Here is a 21,911-nt window from a genome sequence, read left to right as displayed (position 1 = left end):
CGCTTCCCCTGACCCTTCCCCTGACTCTTCCTCTGACTTAGACCCTTCCCCTGACTCTTCCCCTGACCTTTCCCCTGACTCTTCCTCTGACCTAGACCCTTCCCCTGACTCTTCCCCTGGCCCAGACCCTTCCCCTGACCCTTCCTCTGACCTAGACCCTTCCCCTGACCCTTCCTCTGACCTAGACCCTTCCCCTGACTCTTCCCCTGACCCTTCCCCTGACTCTTCCTCTGACCTAGACCCTTCCTCTGACCTAGACCCCTCCCCTGACTCTTCCCCTGGCCCAGACCCTTCCCCTGACCCTTCCTCTGACCTAGACCCTTCCCCTGACCCTTCCTCTGACTTAGACCCTTCCCCTGACTCTTCCCCTGACCCTTCCCCTGACTCTTCCTCTGACCTAGACCCTTCCCCTGACTCTTCCCCTGACTCTTCCCCTGACCCTTCCCCTGACTCTTCCTCTGACCTAGACCCTTCCCCTGACTCTTCCTCTGACTTAGACCCTTCCCCTGACTCTTCCCCTGACCCTTCCCCTGACTCTTCCTCTGACCTAGACCCTTCCCCTGACTCTTCCTCTGACCTAGACCCTTCCCCTGACCCTTCCCCTGACTCTTCCTCTGACCTGGACCCTTCCCCTGACTCTTCCCCTGACCCTTCCCCTGACTCTTCCCCTGACCCTGACACTTCCCCGGACTCTTCCCCTGCCCCTGACACTTCCCCTGCCCCTGACACTTCCCCAGACTCTTCCCCTGCCCCTGACTCTTCCCCGGACTCTTCCCCTGCCCCTGACACTTCCCCGGACTCTTCCCCGGACTCTTCCCCTGACATTTCCCTGGACTCTTCCCCGGACTCTTCCCCTGACACTTCCCCGGACTCTTCCCCTGCCCCTGACACTTCCCCGGACTCTTCCCCTGCCCCTGACACTTCCCCGGACTCTTCCCCTGCCCATGACACTTCCCCGGACTCTTCCCCTGCCCCTGACACTTCCCCGGACTCTTCCCCTGCCCCGGACCCTTCCCCGGACACTTCCCCAGACACTTCCCCTGACTCTTCCCCGGACACTTCCCCGGACTCTTCCCCTGACTCTTCCCCTGACTCTTCCCCTGACCCAGACCCTGACTCTTCCCCTGACCCAGACCCTGACTCTTCCCCTGACCCTTCCCCTGACTCTTCCCCTGACTCTTCCCCTGACCCAGACCCAGACTCTTCCCCAGACCCAGACTCTTCCCCTGACCCAGACACTTCCCCTGACTCTTCCTCTGACCTAGACCCTTCCCCGGACTCTTCCCCTTGCCCAGACCCTTCCCCAGACCCTTCTCCTGACCCTACCCCTGACTCTTCCTCTGACCTAGACCCTTCCCCAGACCCTTCCCCTGACCCTTCCTCTGACCTAGACCCTTCCCCTGACTCTTCCTCTGACCTAGACCCTTCCCCTGACTCTTCCTCTGACCTAGACCCTTCCCCTGACTCTTCCTCTGACTTAGACCCTTCCCCTGACTCTTCCCCTGACGCTTCCCCTGACCCTTCCCCTGACTCTTCCTCTGACTTAGACCCTTCCCCTGACTCTTCCCCTGACCTTTCCCCTGACTCTTCCTCTGACCTAGACCCTTCCCCTGACTCTTCCCCTGACCCAGACCCTTTCCCTGACTCAGACCCTTTCCCTGACTCTTCCCCTGACCCTTCCCCTGACTCTTCCTCTGACCTAGACCCTTCCCCTGACCCTTCCCCTGACTCTTCCTCTGACCTAGACCCTTCCCCTGACCCTTCCCCTGACCCTTCCCCTGACTCTTCCTCTGACCTAGACCCTTCCCCTGACCCTTCCCCTGACTCTTCCTCTGACCTAGACCCTTCCCCTGACTCTTCCCCTGACCCTTCCCCTGACTCTTCCCCTGACCCTGACACTTCCCCGGACTCTTCCCCTGCCCCGGACTCTTCCCCTGCCCCTGACACTTCCCCGGACTCTTCCCCGGACTCTTCCCCTGACATTTCCCTGGACTCTTCCCCGGACTCTTCCCCTGACACTTCCCCGGACTCTTCCCCTGCCCCTGACACTTCCCCGGACTCTTCCCCTGCCCCTGACACTTCCCCGGACTCTTCCCCTGCCCATGACACTTCCCCGGACTCTTCCCCTGCCCCTGACACTTCCCCGGACTCTTCCCCTGCCCCGGACCCTTCCCCGGACACTTCCCCAGACACTTCCCCTGACTCTTCCCCGGACACTTCCCCGGACTCTTCCCCTGACTCTTCCCCTGACTCTTACCCTGACCCAGACCCTGACTCTTCCCCTGACCCAGACCCTGACTCTTCCCCTGACCCTTCCCCTGACTCTTCCCCTGACTCTTCCCCTGACCCAGACCCAGACTCTTCCCCAGACCCAGACTCTTCCCCTGACCCAGACACTTCCCCTGACTCTTCCTCTGACCTAGACCCTTCCCCGGACTCTTCCCCTTGCCCAGACCCTTCCCCAGACCCTTCTCCTGACCCTTCTCCTGACTCTTCCTCTGACCTAGACCCTTCCCCTGACCCTTCCCCTGGCCCAGACCCTTCCCCTGACCCTTCCTCTGACCTAGACCCTTCCCCTGACTCTTCCTCTGACCTAGACCCTTCCCCTGACTCTTCCTCTGACCTAGACCCTTCCCCTGACTCTTCCTCTGACTTAGACCCTTCCCCTGACTCTTCCCCTGACGCTTCCCCTGACCCTTCCCCTGACTCTTCCTCTGACTTAGACCCTTCCCCTGACTCTTCCCCTGACCTTTCCCCTGACTCTTCCTCTGACCTAGACCCTTCCCCTGACTCTTCCCCTGACCCAGACCCTTTCCCTGACTCAGACCCTTTCCCTGACTCTTCCCCTGACCCTTCCCCTGACTCTTCCTCTGACCTAGACCCTTCCCCTGACCCTTCCCCTGACTCTTCCTCTGACCTAGACCCTTCCCCTGACCCTTCCCCTGACCCTTCCCCTGACTCTTCCTCTGATCTAGACCCTTCCCCTGACCCTTCCCCTGACTCTTCCTCTGACCTAGACCCTTCCCCTGACTCTTCCCCTGACCCTTCCCCTGACTCTTCCCCTGACCCTGACACTTCCCCGGACTCTTCCCCTGCCCCTGACTCTTCCCCTGCCCCTGACACTTCCCCGGGCTCTTCCCCGGACTCTTCCCCTGACATTTCCCTGGACTCTTCCCCGGACTCTTCCCCTGACACTTCCCCGGACTCTTCCCCTGCCCCTGACACTTCCCCGGACTCTTCCCCTGCCCATGACACTTCCCCGGACTCTTCCCCTGCCCCTGACACTTCCCCGGACTCTTCCCCTGCCCCGGACCCTTCCCCGGACCCTTCCCCGGACACTTCCCCGAACACTTCCCCTGACTCTTCCCCGGACACTTCCCCTGACTCTTCCCCTGACTCTTCCCCTGACCCAGACCCTGACTCTTCCCCTGACCCAGACCCTGACTCTTCCCCTGACCCTTCCCCTGACCCTTCCCCTGACTCTTCCCCTGACCCAGACCCTGACTCTTCCCCTGACCCAGACCCAGACTCTTCCCCAGACCCAGACTCTTCCTCTGACCTAGACCCTTCCCCTGACTCTTCCCCTTCCCCAGACCCTTCCCCAGACCCTTCCCCTGACCCTTCCCCTGACTCTTCCTCTGACCTAGACCCTTCCCCTGACTCTTCCCCTGACCCAGACCCTTCCCCTGACCCTTCCTCTGACCTAGACACTTCCCCTGACTCTTCCTCTGACCTAGACCCTTCCCCTGACTCTTCCTCTGACTTAGACCCTTCCCCTGACTCTTCCCCTGACCCTTCCCCTGACTCTTCCTCTGACCTAGACTCTTCCTCTGACCTAGACCCTTCCCCTGACTCTTCCTCTGACCTAGACCCTTCCCCTGACTCTTCCTCTGACTTAGACCCTTCCCCTGACTCTTCCCCTGACTCTTCCCCTGACCCTTCCCCTGACTCTTCCTCTGACCTAGACCCTTCCCCTGACTCTTCCTCTGACTTAGACCCTTCCCCTGCCTCTTCCCCTGACCCTTCCCCTCACTCTTCCTCTGACCTAGACCCTTCCCCTGACAATTCCCCTGACCCAGACCCTTCCCCTGACTCTTCCTCTGACCTAGACCCTTCCCCTGACTCTTCCTCTGACCTAGACCCTTCCCCTGACCCTTCCCCTGACCCTTCCCCTGACCCTTCCCCTGACTCTTCCTCTGACCTAGACCCTTCCCCTGACTCTTCCCCTGACCCTTCCCCTGACTCTTCCCCTGACCCAGACCCTTCCCCTGACTCTTCCTCTGACCCAGACCCTTCCCCTGACACTTCCTCCAACCCAGACCCTTCCCCGGACACTTCCCTGGACACTTCCCCTGACTCTTCCCCGGACACTTCCCCTGACTCTTCCCATGACTCTTCCCCTGACCCAGACCCTGACTATTCCCCTGACTCTTCCCCTGACCCTTCCCCTGACTCTTCCCCTGACCCAGACCCTGACTCTTCCCCTGACTCTTCCCCTGACCCAGACCCAGACTCTTCCCCTGCCCCGGACTTTTCCCCGGACTCTTCCCCTGACTCTTCCCCTGACACTTCCCCTGACCCTGCCCCTGACACTTCCCCGGCCTCTTCCCCTGCCCCTGACACTTCCCCGGACTCTTCCCCTGCCCCTGACACTTCCCCTGCCCCTGACACTTCCCTGCCCCTGACACTTCCCCAGACTCTTCCCCTGCCCCTGACTCTTCCCCGGACTCTTCCCCTGCCCCTGACACTTCCCCAGACTCTTCCCCGGACTCTTCCCCTGACATTTCCCTGGACTCTTCCCCGGACTCTTCCCCTGACACTTCCCCGGACTCTTCCCCTGCCCCTGACACTTCCCCGGACTCTTCCCCTGCCCATGACACTTCCCCGGACTCTTCCCCTGCCCCTGACACTTCCCCGGACTCTTCCCCTGCCCCGGACCCTTCCCCGGACCCTTCCCCGGACACTTCCCCTGACTCTTCCCCTGACTCTTCCCCTGACCCAGACCCTGACTCTTCCCCTGACCCAGACCCTGACCCTTCCCCTGACACTTCCTCTGACCCAGACCCTTCCCCGGACACTTCCCCGGACACTTCCCCTGACTCTTCCCCTGACCCTTCCCCTGACCCTTCCCCTGACTCTTCCCCTGACCCAGACCCTGACTCTTCCCCTGACTCTTCCCCTGACCCAGACCCAGACTCTTCCCCAGACCCTGACTCTTCCCCTGACCCAGACCCTTCCCCTGACTCTTCCTCTGACCTAGACCCTTCCCCTGAGGCTTCCCCTTGCCCAGACCCTTCCCCAGACCCTTCCCCTGACCCTTCCCCTGACTCTTCCTCTGACCTAGACCCTTCCTCTGACCTAGACCCCTCCCCTGACTCGTCCTCTGACCTAGACCCTTCCCCTGACTCTTCCCCTGACTCTTCCCCTGACTCTTCCCCTGACCCTTCCCCTGACTCTTCCTCTGACCTAGACCCTTCCCCTGACTCTTCCTCTGACTCTTCCCCTGACCCTTCCCCTGACTCTTCCTCTGACCTAGACCCTTCCCCTGACTCTTCCTCTGACTTAGACCCTTCCCCTGACTCTTCCCCTGACCCTTCCCCTGACTCTTCCTCTGACCTAGACCCTTCCCCTGACTCTTCCTCTGACCTAGACCCTTCCCCTGACCCTTCCCCTGACCCTTCCCCTGACTCTTCCTCTGACCTAGACCCTTCCCCTGACTCTTCCCCTGACCCTTCCCCTGACTCTTCCCCTGACCCTGACACTTCCCCGGACTCTTCCCCTGCCCCTGACACTTCCCCTGCCCCTGACACTTCCCCAGACTCTTCCCCTGCCCCTGACTCTTCCCCGGACTCTTCCCCTGCCCCTGACACTTCCCCGGACTCTTCCCCGGACTCTTCCCCTGACATTTCCCTGGACTCTTCCCCGGACTCTTCCCCTGACACTTCCCCGGACTCTTCCCCTGCCCCTGACACTTCCCCGGACTCTTCCCCTGCCCATGACACTTCCCCGGACTCTTCCCCTGCCCCTGACACTTCCCCGGACTCTTCCCCTGCCCCGGACCCTTCCCCGGACACTTCCCCAGACACTTCCCCTGACTCTTCCCCGGACACTTCCCCTGACTCTTCCCCTGACTCTTCCCCTGACTCTTCCCCTGACCCAGACCCTGACTCTTCCCCTGACCCAGACCCTGACTCTTCCCCTGACCCTTCCCCTGACCCTTCCCCTGACTCTTCCCCTGACCCAGACCCTGACTCTTCCCCTGACTCTTCCCCTGACCCAGACCCAGACTCTTCCCCAGACCCAGACTCTTCCCCTGACCCAGACACTTCCCCTGACTCTTCCTCTGACCTAGACCCTTCCCCGGACTCTTCCCCTTGCCCAGACCCTTCCCCAGACCCTTCTCCTGACCCTTCCCCTGACTCTTCCTCTGACCTAGACCCTTCCCCTGACCCTTCCCCTGGCCCAGACCCTTCCCCTGACCCTTCCTCTGACCTAGACCCTTCCCCTGACTCTTCCTCTGACCTAGACCCTTCCCCTGACTCTTCCTCTGACCTAGACCCTTCCCCTGACTCTTCCTCTGACTTAGACCCTTCCCCTGACTCTTCCCCTGACGCTTCCCCTGACCCTTCCCCTGACTCTTCCTCTGACTTAGACCTTTCCCCTGACTCTTCCCCTGACCTTTCCCCTGACTCTTCCTCTGACCTAGACCCTTCCCCTGACTCTTCCCCTGACCCAGACCCTTTCCCTGACTCAGACCCTTTCCCTGACTCTTCCTCTGACCTAGACCCTTCCCGTGACTCTTCCTCTGACCTAGACCCTTCCCCTGACCCTTCCCCTGACCTTTCCCCTGACCCTTCCCCTGACTCTTCCTCTGACCTAGACCCTTCCCCTGACTCTTCCCCTGACCCTTCCCCTGACTCTTCCCCTTCCCCTGACTCTTCCTCTGACCCAGACCCTTCCCCTGACACTTCCTCTGACCCAGACCCTTCCCCTGACTCTTCCCCTGGCCCAGACCCTTCCCCTGACCCTTCCCCTGACTCTTCCCCTGACCCTTCCCCTGACTCTTCCCCTGACCCTGACCCTTCCCCTGACCTTGCCCCCAATAATAATTATGTCCTTCAACCTCCCTTTAGTCAAAGAATCCTCCATTTGCAGCAATTTCAGCCTTGTAGACCTTTGGCGTTCTAGTTGTCAATTTGTTGAGGTAATCTGAAGAGATTTCACCCCATGCTTCCTGAAGCACCTCCCACAAGTTGGATTGGCTTGATGGGCACTTCTTACGTACCATACGGTCAAGCTGCTCCCACAACAGCTCAATAGGGTTGAGATCCGGTGACTGTGCTGGCCACTCCACTATAGACAGAATACCAGCTGACTTCTTGAGAAATTTAACAATCACCAAAAACAAGTGATTGAAAGTTCCCAAAACAATGAAGTTATCAGTATTGATGTGGTTATGTGTGATCAAAAGATCACAGCATTGGCCATGGCAAAAGGTATAGATTTAAAAATGTCCTCCAACATTCAGCTGTGGCTAGGGGTTGACCGCGCCCATTGCCACGGTCACCGCGCCCATTGCCACGGTCACCGCGCCCATTGCCACGGTCACCGCCTAAGCCCCTTTTTTCTCCAGAAAAAACCCTGGGTCTAATTCAGTGCTTTAGAATGGTCCATATTCTACTGCTGAGTTTATATCTGTTTATAGCAGGGCATTGTTGAATACATGTTTCTGATTGGCTTGAAAGGGCATTATTTCCATGTGACACACGGTATATCAGCACGGTAGAATTCAATGGCTGCAGTTCATTCTTACATGTTTTGAGCTGCTTTTGAAAGCAAAAGGCAAGTTGAAAACATTTTATTGGCGTTGTTGAATTAGATTTTCATAATAGCAAGCTATAGGTCTGATAGTTTGGTTAGCTAAACTAGCTAGGACTGATAGTTTGGTTAGCTAAACTAGCTAGGACTGATAGTTTGGTTAGCTAAACTAGCTAGGACTGATAGTTTGGTTAGCTAAACTAGCTAGGACTGATAGTTTGGTTATCTAACTAGCTAGGACTGATAGTTTGGTTATCTAACTAGCTAGGACTGATAGTTTGGTTAGCTAAACTAGCTAGGACTGATAGTTTGGTTATCTAACTAGCTAGGACTGATAGTTTGGTTAGCTAAACTAGCTAGGACTGATAGTTTGGTTATCTAACTAGCTAGGACTGATAGTTTGGTTAGCTAAACTAGCTAGGACTGATAGTTTGGTTAGCTAAACTAGCTAGGACTGATAGTTTGGTTATCTAACTAGCTAGGACTGATAGTTTGGTTATCTAACTAGCTAGGACTGATAGTTTGGTTAGCTAAACTAGCTAGGACTGATAGTTTGGTTATCTAAACTAGCTAGGACTGATAGTTTGGTTATCTAACTAGCTAGGACTGATAGTTTGGTTAGCTAAACTAGCTAGGACTGATAGTTTGGTTAGCTAAACTAGCTAGCACTGATAGTTTGGTTAGCCAAACAAGCAAGGACTGATAGTTTGGTTAGCCAAACAAGCAAGGACTGATAGTTTGGTTAGCCAAACAAGCAAGGACTGATAGTTTGGTTAGCCAAACAAGCTAGGACTGAGAGTTTGGTTAGCCAAACAAGCTAGGACTGATAGTTTGGTTAGCCAAACAAGCTAGTACTGATAGTTTGGTTAGCCAAACAAGCTAGGACTGATAGTTTGGTTAGCCAAACAAGCTAGGTCTGATAGTTTGTTTGGTTAGCCAAACAAGCTGGAACTGATAGTTTGGTTAGCTAAACTATTACCACGGCAACTACTGTAGCTATCTAGTAAACATGCTAACTACTTCAGTGAATGTTTAACACATTTAACACACATAGCTGCAAATGTGTTAAATTATAGCCATGTTATAAAAAGATTAATAATCAACTCTGGGCTCTGAGTTTTCTGGAAAATAATACAACTCTGTGGAATGTCAGTTCCTCACCGCTCCGTGGAACACACCATTTCCTGTCGGTCCTCCCCCCCCGTCGTCGATGGCGATCCCTTACCGGGTCTAATGTCCCGGTGTGTCTTGTCCGTCAGGAGCTGCTGAGGTTGTTTGGCGTACCCTTCCTGGTGGCTCCCGGTGAGGCCGAGGCCCAGTGTGCAGCCCTGGACCGGACCGACCAGACCCACGGAACAATCACCGACGACAGCGACGTGTGGCTGTTCGGAGGACGACACGTCTACAAGAACTTCTTCAGCCAGAACAAATACCTAGAATACTACCAGTACGTAGATCTACAGAACCAACTGGGTACGTAGACCTACAGAACCAACTGGGTACGTAGAACCCTAGCAGTACGTAGACCTACAGAACCAACTGAGTACGTAGAACCCTAGCAGTACGTAGACCTACAGAACCAACTGGGTACGTAGAACCCTAGCAGTACGTAGACCTACAGAACCAACTGGGTACGTAGAACCCTAGCAGTACGTAGACCTACAGAACCAACTGGGTACCTAGAATACTACCAGTACGTAGACCTACAGAACCAACTGGGTACGTAGACCTACAGAACCAACTGGGTACGTAGAACCCTAGCAGTACGTAGACCTACAGAACCAACTGGGTACGTAGAACCCTAGCAGTACGTAGACCTACAGAACCAACTGGGTACGTAGAACCCTAGCAGTACGTAGACCTACAGAACCAACTGGGTACCTAGAATACTACCAGTACGTAGACCTACAGAACCAACTGGGTACGTAGACCTACAGAACCAACTGGGTACGTAGAACCCTAGCAGTACGTAGACCTACAGAACCAACTGGTTAGAACACTACCTATGACCCCCCCACCCAAACCACTAGATACCACCCACCCAAACCACTAGACGCCAACTACCCCCCCCCCACCACTAGACTACTCTCTCTAACCCTAACCCTCGTCCCTCCCCAGGTGTGGACCGTACCAAGCTGATTAACCTGGCCTACCTGCTGGGTAGTGACTATACGGAGGGAGTCCCGGGGGTGGGCTATGTGACGGGCATGGAGATACTCAACGAGTTCCCTGGACCTGGTACAGAACCAGTCAGCATGTTCAGGTCAGGACCGGGGGATGACTGGGTGGTGGTGGGGGGGGGGGGGGGGGGGGGGGGTGTGAGGGGTTGGTGTCTAGTGGTCTGGTGGGGGAGTTGGTGTCTAGTGGTCTGGGTGGGATCAGGGTATTGTGTGGTGATGAATGAATGAATGATTTACTGTGTTACTTTAGCTATGCCAAGGTTGTGGGTTCAATTCCCTCAGAGATCACAGAGACACAGCTGTTTTGCTTGACTCAGTCTGTCTGTGCTTTCTGTCTCTGTTTCCCCTTCCAGTGAGTGGTGGTCCTTGGCCCAGCAGCAGCAACGTCTGACCTCTGACCCCCGTGACTCCAAGGTCAAGAGGAAACTGAGAGGGCTTCGGCTGCGGCCGGGCTTCCCCAACCCTGCCGTGGCAACTGCCTACCTGCAGCCCAGCGTCGACCTATCAGAAAGCTCCTTTAGCTGGGGCCGCCCACACCTCGACCTCCTCAAGGAATATCCTCTAGGAGAGTGTGTGTGTGTGTGTGTGTCTCTGTGTGTGTGTGTGTGTGCGCGTGTGCGTGCGTGCATGTGTGTGCGCGTGAGTGTGTGTGTGTGTCTCTGTGGGTGTGGGTGTGTGGGTGTGTGTGTGAGAGATGTTATGTGTCGTCTTTGGGACCAGTTTTTCTTAACCCTCAGCCTACGTTCTGTGAGAGTCGTTTTGGTTGGAACAGCAGGAAGACAGAAGAGACTCTACATCCTGTTATCAAACAGCTCAACACACAACAGGTATTAGTCTGGATCAATAGGTATTAGTCTGGATCAATGGGTATTAGTCTGGATCAATAGGTATTAGTCTGGATCAATAGGTATTAGTCAGGATCAATAGGCATTAGTCTGGATCAATAGGTATTAATCTGGATCAATAGGTATTAGTCTGGATCAATAGGTATTAGTCAGGATCAATAGGCATTAGTCTGGATCAATAGGTATTAATCTGGATCAATAGGTATTAGTCTGGATCAATAGGTATTAGTCTGGATCAATAGGTATTAGTCAGGATCAATAGGCATTAGTCTGGATCAATAGGTATTAATCTGGATCAATAGGTATTAGTCTGGATCAATAGGTATTAGTCTGGATCAATGGGTATTAGTCTGGATCAATAGGTATTAGTCTGGATCAATAGGTATTAGTCAGGATCAATAGGCATTAGTCTGGATCAATAGGTATTAATCTGGATCAATAGGTATTAGTCTGGATCAATAGGTATTAGTCAGGATCAATAGGCATTAGTCTGGATCAATAGGTATTAATCTGGATCAATAGGTATTAGTCTGGATCAATAGGTATTAGTCTGGATCAATAGGTATTAGTCAGGATCAATAGGCATTAGTCTGGATCAATAGGTATTAATCTGGATCAATAGGTATTAGTCTGGATCAATAGGTATTAGTCTGGATCAATGGGTATTAGTCTGGATCAATAGGCATTAGTCTGGATCAATAGGCATTAGTCTGGATCAATAGGTATTAGTCTGGATCAATAGGTATTAGTCTGGATCAATAGGTATTATTCTGGATCAATAGGCATTAGTCTGGATCAATAGGTATTAGTCTGGATCAATAGGTATTAGGTATTAGTCTGGATCAATGGGTATTAGTCTGGATCAACAGGTATTAGTCTGGATCAACAGGTATTAGTCTGGATCAACAGGTATTAGTCTGGATCAATAGGTATTAGTCTGGATCAATAGGTATTAGTCTGGATCAATAGGCATTAGTCTGGATCAATAGGTATTAGTCTGGATCAATAGGTATTAGTCTGGATCAATAGGTATTAGTCTGGATCAATAGGTATTAGTCTGGATCAATGGGTATTAGTCTGGATCAATAGGTATTAGTCTGGATCAATGGGTATTAGTCTGGATCAATAGGTATTAGTCTGGATCAATAGGTATTAGGTATTAGTCTGGATCAATAGGTATTAGTCTGGATCAATAGGTATTAGTCTGGATCAATAGGTATTAGGTATTAGTCTGGATCAATAGGTATTAGTCTGGATCAATAGGTATTAGTCTGGATCAATAGGTATTAGTCTGGATCAATAGGTATTAGTCTGGATCAATGGATATTAGTCTGGACCAATAGGTATTAGTCTGGATCAATAGGTATTAGTCTGGATCAATAGGTATTAGTCTGGATCAATAGGCATTAGTCTGGATCAATAGGTATTAGGTATTAGTCTGGATCAATAGGTATTAGTCTGGATCAATAGGTATTAGTCTGGATCAATAGGTATTAGTCTGGATCAATAGGTATTAGTCTGGATCAACAGGTATTAGTCTGGATCAACGGGTATTAGTCTGGATCAATGGGTATTAGTCTGGATCAATAGGTACTAGTCTGGATCAATAGGTATTAGGTATTAGTCTGGATCAATAGGTATTAGTCTGGATCAATAGGTATTAGTCTGGATCAATAGGTATTAGTCTGGATCAATGGGTATTAGTCTGGATCAATAGGTATTAGTCTGGATCAATAGGTATTAGTCTGGATCAATAGGTAATAGTCTGGATCAATGGATATTAGTCTGGATCAATAGGTAATAGTCTGGATCAATGGGTATTAGTCTGGATCAATAGGTGTTAGTCTGGATCAATAGGTATTAGTCTGGATCAATAGGTAATAGTCTGGATCAATAGGTATTAGTCTGGATCAATAGGTATTAGTCTGGATCAATAGGCATTAGTCTGGATCAATAGGTATTAGTCTGGATCAATAGGTATTAGTCTGGATCAATGGGTATTAGTCTGGATCAATAGGTATTAGTCTGGATCAATAGGTATTAGTCTGGATCAATAGGTATTAGTCTGGATCAATGGATATTAGTCTGGACCAATAGGTATTAGTCTGGATCAATAGGTATTAGTCTGGATCAATAGGTATTAGTCTGGATCAATAGGTATTAGTCTGGATCAATAGGTATTAGTCTGGATCAATAGGTATTAGTCTGGATCAACGGGTATTAGTCTGGATCAATGGGTATTAGTCTGGATCAATGGGTATTAGTCTGGATCAATAGGTATTAGTCTGGATCAATAGGTATTAGTCTGGATCAACAGGTATTAGTCTGGATCAACAGGTATTAGTCTGGATCAATAGGTATTAGTCTGGATCAATAGGTATTAGTCTGGATCAATAGGTATTAGTCTGGATCAATAGGTATTAGTCTGGATCAACAGGTATTAGTCTGGATCAACGGGTATTAGTCTGGATCAATGGGTATTAGTCTGGATCAATAGGCATTAGTCTGGATCAATAGGCATTAGTCTGGATCAATAGGTATTAGTCTGGATCAATAGGTATTAGTCTGGATCAATGGGTATTAGTCTGGATCAATAGGCATTAGTCTGGATCAATAGGCATTAGTCTGGATCAATAGGTATTAGTCTGGATCAATAGGTATTAGTCTGGATCAATAGGTATTATTCTGGATCAATAGGCATTAGTCTGGATCAATAGGTATTAGTCTGGATCAATAGGTATTAGGTATTAGTCTGGATCAATGGGTATTAGTCTGGATCAACAGGTATTAGTCTGGATCAACAGGTATTAGTCTGGATCAACAGGTATTAGTCTGGATCAATAGGTATTAGTCTGGATCAATAGGTATTAGTCTGGATCAATAGGCATTAGTCTGGATCAATAGGTATTAGTCTGGATCAATAGGTATTAGTCTGGATCAATAGGTATTAGTCTGGATCAATGGGTATTAGTCTGGATCAATAGGTATTAGTCTGGATCAATGGGTATTAGTCTGGATCAATAGGTATTAGTCTGGATCAATAGGTATTAGGTATTAGTCTGGATCAATAGGTATTAGTCTGGATCAATAGGTATTAGTCTGGATCAATAGGTATTAGTCTGGATCAATAGGTATTAGTCTGGATCAATAGGTATTAGGTATTAGTCTGGATCAATAGGTATTAGTCTGGATCAATAGGTATTAGTCTGGATCAATAGGTATTAGTCTGGATCAATGGATATTAGTCTGGACCAATAGGTATTAGTCTGGATCAATAGGTATTAGTCTGGATCAATAGGTATTAGTCTGGATCAATAGGCATTAGTCTGGATCAATAGGTATTAGGTATTAGTCTGGATCAATAGGTATTAGTCTGGATCAATAGGTATTAGTCTGGATCAATAGGTATTAGTCTGGATCAACAGGTATTAGTCTGGATCAACGGGTATTAGTCTGGATCAATGGGTATTAGTCTGGATCAATAGGTACTAGTCTGGATCAATAGGTATTAGGTATTAGTCTGGATCAATAGGTATTAGTCTGGATCAATAGGTATTAGTCTGGATCAATAGGTATTAGTCTGGATCAATGGGTATTAGTCTGGATCAATAGGTATTAGTCTGGATCAATAGGTATTAGTCTGGATCAATAGGTAATAGTCTGGATCAATGGATATTAGTCTGGATCAATAGGTAATAGTCTGGATCAATGGGTATTAGTCTGGATCAATAGGTGTTAGTCTGGATCAATAGGTATTAGTCTGGATCAATAGGTAATAGTCTGGATCAATAGGTATTAGTCTGGATCAATAGGTATTAGTCTGGATCAATAGGCATTAGTCTGGATCAATAGGTATTAGTCTGGATCAATAGGTATTAGTCTGGATCAATGGGTATTAGTCTGGATCAATAGGTATTAGTCTGGATCAATAGGTATTAGTCTGGATCAATAGGTATTAGTCTGGATCAATGGATATTAGTCTGGACCAATAGGTATTAGTCTGGATCAATAGGTATTAGTCTGGATCAATAGGTATTAGTCTGGATCAATAGGTATTAGTCTGGATCAATAGGTATTAGTCTGGATCAATAGGTATTAGTCTGGATCAACGGGTATTAGTCTGGATCAATGGGTATTAGTCTGGATCAATGGGTATTAGTCTGGATCAATAGGTATTAGTCTGGATCAATAGGTATTAGTCTGGATCAACAGGTATTAGTCTGGATCAACAGGTATTAGTCTGGATCAATAGGTATTAGTCTGGATCAATAGGTATTAGTCTGGATCAATAGGTATTAGTCTGGATCAATAGGTATTAGTCTGGATCAACAGGTATTAGTCTGGATCAACGGGTATTAGTCTGGATCAATGGGTATTAGTCTGGATCAATAGGTATTAGTCTGGATCAATGGGTATTAGTCTGGATCAATAGGTATTAGTCTGGATCAATAGGTATTAGTCTGGATCAATAGGTATTAGTCTGGATCAATAGGTATTAGTCTGGATCAATAGGTATTAGTCTGGATCAATGGATATTAGTCTGGACCAATAGGTATTAGTCTGGATCAATAGGTATTAGTCTGGATCAATAGGTATTAGTCTGGATCAATAGGCATTAGTCTGGATCAATAGCTATTAGTCTGGATCAATAGGTATTAGTCTGGATCAATAGGTATTAGTCTGGATCAATAGGTATTCATCTGGATCAATAGGCATTAGTCTGGATCAATAGGTATTCATCTGGATCAATAGGTATTAGTCTGGATCAATAGGTATTAGTCTGGATCAATAGGTATTAGTCTGGATCAATAGGTATTAGTCTGGATCAATAGGTATTAGTCTGGATCAATAGGTATTAGTCTGGATCAATAGGCATTAGTCTGGATCAATAGGTATTAGTCTGGATCAATAGGTATTAGTCTGGATCAATAGGTATTAGTCTGGATCAATAGGTATTAGTCTGGATCGATAGGTATTAGTCTGGATCAACGGGTATTAGTCTGGATCAATAGGTATTAGTCTGGATCAATGGGTATTAGTCTGGATCAATAAGCATTAGTCTGGATCAATAGGTATTAGTCTGGATCAATAGGTATTAGTCTGGATCAATAGGTATTAGTCTGGATCAATAGGTATTAGTCTGGATCAATGGGTATTAGTCTGGATCAATGGGTATTAGTCTGGATCAATGGGTATTAGTCTGGATCAATGGGTATTAGTTTGGATCAATAGGTATTAGTCTGGATCAATGGGTATTAGTCTGGATCAATAGGTATTAGTCTGGATCAATGGGTATTAGTCTGGATCAATAGGTATTAGTCTGGATCAATAGGTATTAGTCTGGATCAATAGGTATTAGTCTGGATCAACAGGTATTAGTCTGGATCAACGGGTATTAGTCTGGATCAATGGGTATTAGTCTGGATCAATAGGTATTAGGTATTAGTCTGGATCAATAGGTATTAGTCTGGATCAATGGGTATTAGTCTGGATCAATAGGTATTAGTCTGGATCAATAGGTATTAGTCTGGATCAATAGGTATTAGTCTGGATCAATAGGTATTAGTCTGGATCAATGGGTATTAGTCTGGATCAACATGTATTAGTCTGGATCAATGAGTATTAGGTATTAGTCTGGATCAATAGGTATTAGGTATTAGTCTGGATCAATGGGTATTAGTCTGGATCAATAGGTATTAGTCTGGATCAACAGGTATTAGTCTGGATCAATAGGTATTAGTCTGGATCAATAGGTATTAGTCTGGATCAATAGGTATTAGTCTGGATCAATAGGTATTAGTCTGGATCAATAGGTATTAGTCTGGATCAATAGGTATTAGTCTGGATCAATGGGTATTAGGTATTAGTCTGGATCAATAGGTATTAGTCTGGATCAATAGGTATTAGTCTGGATCAATGGGTATTAGTCTGGATCAATAGGTATTAGTCTGGATCAATAGGTATTAGTCTGGATCAATAGGTATTAGTCTGGATCAATAGGTATTAGTCTGGATCAGTAGGCATTAGTCTGGATCAATGGGTATTAGTCTGGATCAATAGGTATTAGTCTGGATCAATGGGTATTAGTCTGGATCAATAGGTATTAGTCTCGATCAATAGGCATTAGTCTGGATCAATGGGTATTAGTCTGGATCAATGGGTATTTGTCTGGATCAATGGGTATTAGTCTGGATCAATAGGTATTAGTCTCGATCAATAGGCATTAGTCTGGATCAATGGGTATTAGTCTGGATCAATGGGTATTTGTCTGGATCAATGGGTATTAGTCTGGATCAATAGGTATTAGTCTGGATCAATAGGTATTAGTCTGGATCAATAGGTATTAGTCTGGATCAATAGGTATTAGTCTGGATCAGTAGGCATTAGTCTGGATCAATGGGTATTAGTCTCGATCAATAGGCATTAGTCTGGATCAATGGGTATTAGTCTGGATCAATGGGTATTTGTCTGGATCAATGGGTATTAGTCTGGATCAATAGGTATTAGTCTCGATCAATAGGCATTAGTCTGGATCAATGGGTATTAGTCTGGATCAATGGGTATTTGTCTGGATCAATGGGTATTAGTCTGGATCAATAGGTATTAGTCTGGATCAATAGGTATTAGTCTGGATCAATAGGTATTAGTCTGGATCAATAGGTATTAGTCTGGATCAGTAGGCATTAGTCTGGATCAATGGGTATTAGTCTGGATCAATAGGTATTAGTCTGGATCAATGGGTATTAGTCTGGATCAATAGGTATTAGTCTCGATCAATAGGCATTAGTCTGGATCAATGGGTATTAGTCTGGATCAATGGGTATTTGTCTGGATCAATGGGTATTAGTCTGGATCAATAGGTATTAGTCTGGATCAATAGGTATTAGTCTGGATCAATGGGTATTAGTCTGGATCAATAGGTATTAGTCTGGATCAATAGGTATTAGTCTGGATCAATAGGTATTAGTCTGGATCAATAGGTATTAGTCTGGATCAATGGGTATTAGTCTGGATCAACATGTATTAGTCTGGATCAATGAGTATTAGGTATTAGTCTGGATCAATAGGTATTAGGTATTAGTCTGGATCAATGGGTATTAGTCTGGATCAATAGGTATTAGTCTGGATCAACAGGTATTAGTCTGGATCAGTAGGCATTAGTCTGGATCAATGGGTATTAGTCTGGATCAATAGGTATTAGTCTGGATCAATAGGTATTAGTCTGGATCAATAGGCATTAGTCTGGATCAATGGGTATTAGTCTGGATCAATAGGTATTAGTCTGGATCAATAGGTATTAGTCTGGATCAATAGGCATTAGTCTGGATCAATAGCTATTAGTCTGGATCAATAGGTATTAGTCTGGATCAATAGGTATTAGTCTGGATCAATAGGTATTCATCTGGATCAATAGGCATTAGTCTGGATCAATAGGTATTCATCTGGATCAATAGGTATTAGTCTGGATCAATAGGTATTAGTCTGGATCAATAGGTATTAGTCTGGATCAATAGGTATTAGTCTGGATCAATAGGTATTAGTCTGGATCAATAGGTATTAGTCTGGATCAATAGGCATTAGTCTGGATCAATAGGTATTAGTCTGGATCAATAGGTATTAGTCTGGATCAATAGGTATTAGTCTGGATCAATAGGCATTAGTCTGGATCAATGGGTATTAGTCTGGATCAATAGGTATTAGTCTGGATCAATAGGTATTAGTCTGGATCAATAGGCATTAGTCTGGATCAATAGCTATTAGTCTGGATCAATAGGTATTAGTCTGGATCAATAGGTATTAGTCTGGATCAATAGGTATTCATCTGGATCAATAGGCATTAGTCTGGATCAATAGGTATTCATCTGGATCAATAGGTATTAGTCTGGATCAATAGGTATTAGTCTGGATCAATAGGTATTAGTCTGGATCAATAGGTATTAGTCTGGATCAATAGGTATTAGTCTGGATCAATAGGCATTAGTCTGGATCAATAGGTATTAGTCTGGATCAATAGGTATTAGTCTGGATCAATAGGTATTAGTCTGGATCAATAGGTATTAGTCTGGATCGATAGGTATTAGTCTGGATCAACGGGTATTAGTCTGGATCAATAGGTATTAGTCTGGATCAATAGGTATTAGTCTGGATCAATAAGCATTAGTCTGGATCAATAGGTATTAGTCTGGATCAATAGGTATTAGTCTGGATCAATAGGTATTAGTCTGGATCAATAGGTATTAGTCTGGATCAATGGGTATTAGTCTGGATCAATGGGTATTAGTCTGGATCAATGGGTATTAGTCTGGATCAATGGGTATTAGTTTGGATCAATAGGTATTAGTCTGGATCAATGGGTATTAGTCTGGATCAATAGGTATTAGTCTGGATCAATGGGTATTAGTCTGGATCAATAGGTATTAGTCTGGATCAATAGGTATTAGTCTGGATCAATAGGTATTAGTCTGGATCAACAGGTATTAGTCTGGATCAACGGGTATTAGTCTGGATCAATGGGTATTAGTCTGGATCAATAGGTATTAGGTATTAGTCTGGATCAATAGGTATTAGTCTGGATCAATGGGTATTAGTCTGGATCAATAGGTATTAGTCTGGATCAATAGGTATTAGTCTGGATCAATAGGTATTAGTCTGGATCAATAGGTATTAGTCTGGATCAATGGGTATTAGTCTGGATCAACATGTATTAGTCTGGATCAATGAGTATTAGGTATTAGTCTGGATCAATAGGTATTAGGTATTAGTCTGGATCAATGGGTATTAGTCTGGATCAATAGGTATTAGTCTGGATCAACAGGTCTTAGTCTGGATCAATAGGTATTAGTCTGGATCAATAGGTATTAGTCTGGATCAATAGGTATTAGTCTGGATCAATAGGTATTAGTCTGGATCAATAGGTATTAGTCTGGATCAATAGGTATTAGTCTGGATCAATGGGTATTAGTCTGGATCAATGGGTATTAGTCTGGATCAATAGGTATTAGTCTGGATCAATAGGTATTAGTCTGGATCAATAGGTATTAGTCTGGATCAATAGGTATTAGTCTGGATCAGTAGGCATTAGTCTGGATCAATGGGTATTAGTCTGGATCAATAGGTATTAGTCTGGATCAATGGGTATTAGTCTGGATCAATAGGTATTAGTCTCGATCAATAGGCATTAGTCTGGATCAATGGGTATTAGTCTGGATCAATGGGTATTTGTCTGGATCAATGGGTATTAGTCTGGATCAATAGGTATTAGTCTCGATCAATAGGCATTAGTCTGGATCAATGGGTATTAGTCTGGATCAATGGGTATTTGTCTGGATCAATGGGTATTAGTCTGGATCAATAGGTATTAGTCTGGATCAATAGGTATTAGTCTGGATCAATAGGTATTAGTCTGGATCAATAGGTATTAGTCTGGATCAGTAGGCATTAGTCTGGATCAATGGGTATTAGTCTCGATCAATAGGCATTAGTCTGGATCAATGGGTATTAGTCTGGATCAATGGGTATTTGTCTGGATCAATGGGTATTAGTCTGGATCAATAGGTATTAGTCTCGATCAATAGGCATTAGTCTGGATCAATGGGTATTAGTCTGGATCAATGGGTATTTGTCTGGATCAATGGGTATTAGTCTGGATCAATAGGTATTAGTCTGGATCAATAGGTATTAGTCTGGATCAATAGGTATTAGTCTGGATCAATAGGTATTAGTCTGGATCAGTAGGCATTAGTCTGGATCAATGGGTATTAGTCTGGATCAATAGGTATTAGTCTGGATCAATGGGTATTAGTCTGGATCAATAGGTATTAGTCTCAATCAATAGGCATTAGTCTGGATCAATGGGTATTAGTCTGGATCAATGGGTATTTGTCTGGATCAATGGGTATTAGTCTGGATCAATAGGTATTAGTCTGGATCAATAGGTATTAGTCTGGATCAATGGGTATTAGTCTGGATCAATAGGTATTAGTCTGGATCAATAGGTATTAGTCTGGATCAATAGGTATTAGTCTGGATCAATAGGTATTAGTCTGGATCAATGGGTATTAGTCTGGATCAACATGTATTAGTCTGGATCAATGAGTATTAGGTATTAGTCTGGATCAATAGGTATTAGGTATTAGTCTGGATCAATGGGTATTAGTCTGGATCAATAGGTATTAGTCTGGATCAACAGGTATTAGTCTGGATCAATAGGTATTAGTCTGGATCAATAGGTATTAGTCTGGATCAATAGGTATTAGTCTGGATCAATAGGTATTAGTCTGGATCAATGGGTATTAGGTATTAGTCTGGATCAATAGGTATTAGTCTGGATCAATAGGTATTAGTCTGGATCAATAGGTATTAGTCTGGATCAATAGGTATTAGTCTGGATCAATGGGTATTAGGTATTAGTCTGGATCAATAGGTATTAGTCTGGATCAATAGGTATTAGTCTGGATCAATGGGTATTAGTCTGGATCAATAGGTATTAGTCTGGATCAATAGGTATTAGTCTGGATCAATAGGTATTAGTCTGGATCAATAGGTATTAGTGTGGATCAATAGGTATTAGTCTGGATCAGTAGGCATTAGTCTGGATCAATGGGTATTAGTCTGGATCAATAGGTATTAGTCTCGATCAATAGGCATTAGTCTGGATCAATGGGTATTAGTCTGGATCAATGGGTATTTGTCTGGATCAATGGGTATTAGTCTGGATCAATAGGTATTAGTCTCGATCAATAGGCATTAGTCTGGATCAATGGGTATTAGTCTGGATCAATGGGTATTTGTCTGGATCAATGGGTATTAGTCTGGATCAATAGGTATTAGTCTGGATCAGTAGGCATTAGTCTGGATCAATGGGTATTAGTCTGGATCAATAGGTATTAGTCTGGATCAATGGGTATTAGTCTGGATCAATAGGTATTAGTCTCGATCAATAGGCATTAGTCTGGATCAATGGGTATTAGTCTGGATCAATGGGTATTTGTCTGGATCAATGGGTATTAGTCTGGATCAATAGGTATTAGTCTCGATCAATAGGCATTAGTCTGGATCAATGGGTATT

The 21,911-nt window shown here is 46.6% G+C and overlaps 1 protein-coding gene across 2 annotated transcripts in view; it reads left to right on the top strand.

Annotated features, from left to right (window-relative positions):
• The window catches only part of ercc5 (excision repair cross-complementation group 5), a 42,904-nt gene that overhangs the window by 18,710 nt on the left and 2,283 nt on the right, over positions 1–21,911 (top strand). For both annotated transcript variants that reach the window (XM_036972378.1, XM_036972379.1), the window contains 4 exons: positions 9,078–9,291; positions 9,937–10,081; positions 10,352–10,552; positions 10,741–10,825. In XM_036972378.1, the coding sequence (XP_036828273.1) occupies positions 9,078–9,291; positions 9,937–10,081; positions 10,352–10,552; positions 10,741–10,825 (645 nt within the window). The remainder of the gene's footprint in view (positions 1–9,077; positions 9,292–9,936; positions 10,082–10,351; positions 10,553–10,740; positions 10,826–21,911) is intronic.

Source organism: Oncorhynchus mykiss, unplaced genomic scaffold (assembly GCF_013265735.2).
Source record: "Oncorhynchus mykiss isolate Arlee unplaced genomic scaffold, USDA_OmykA_1.1 un_scaffold_144, whole genome shotgun sequence".
NCBI lineage: Eukaryota > Metazoa > Chordata > Actinopteri > Salmoniformes > Salmonidae > Oncorhynchus > Oncorhynchus mykiss.
The sequence above is the reverse complement of the archived record's forward strand: the minus strand, read 5'-3'. Positions and strand labels throughout refer to the sequence as shown.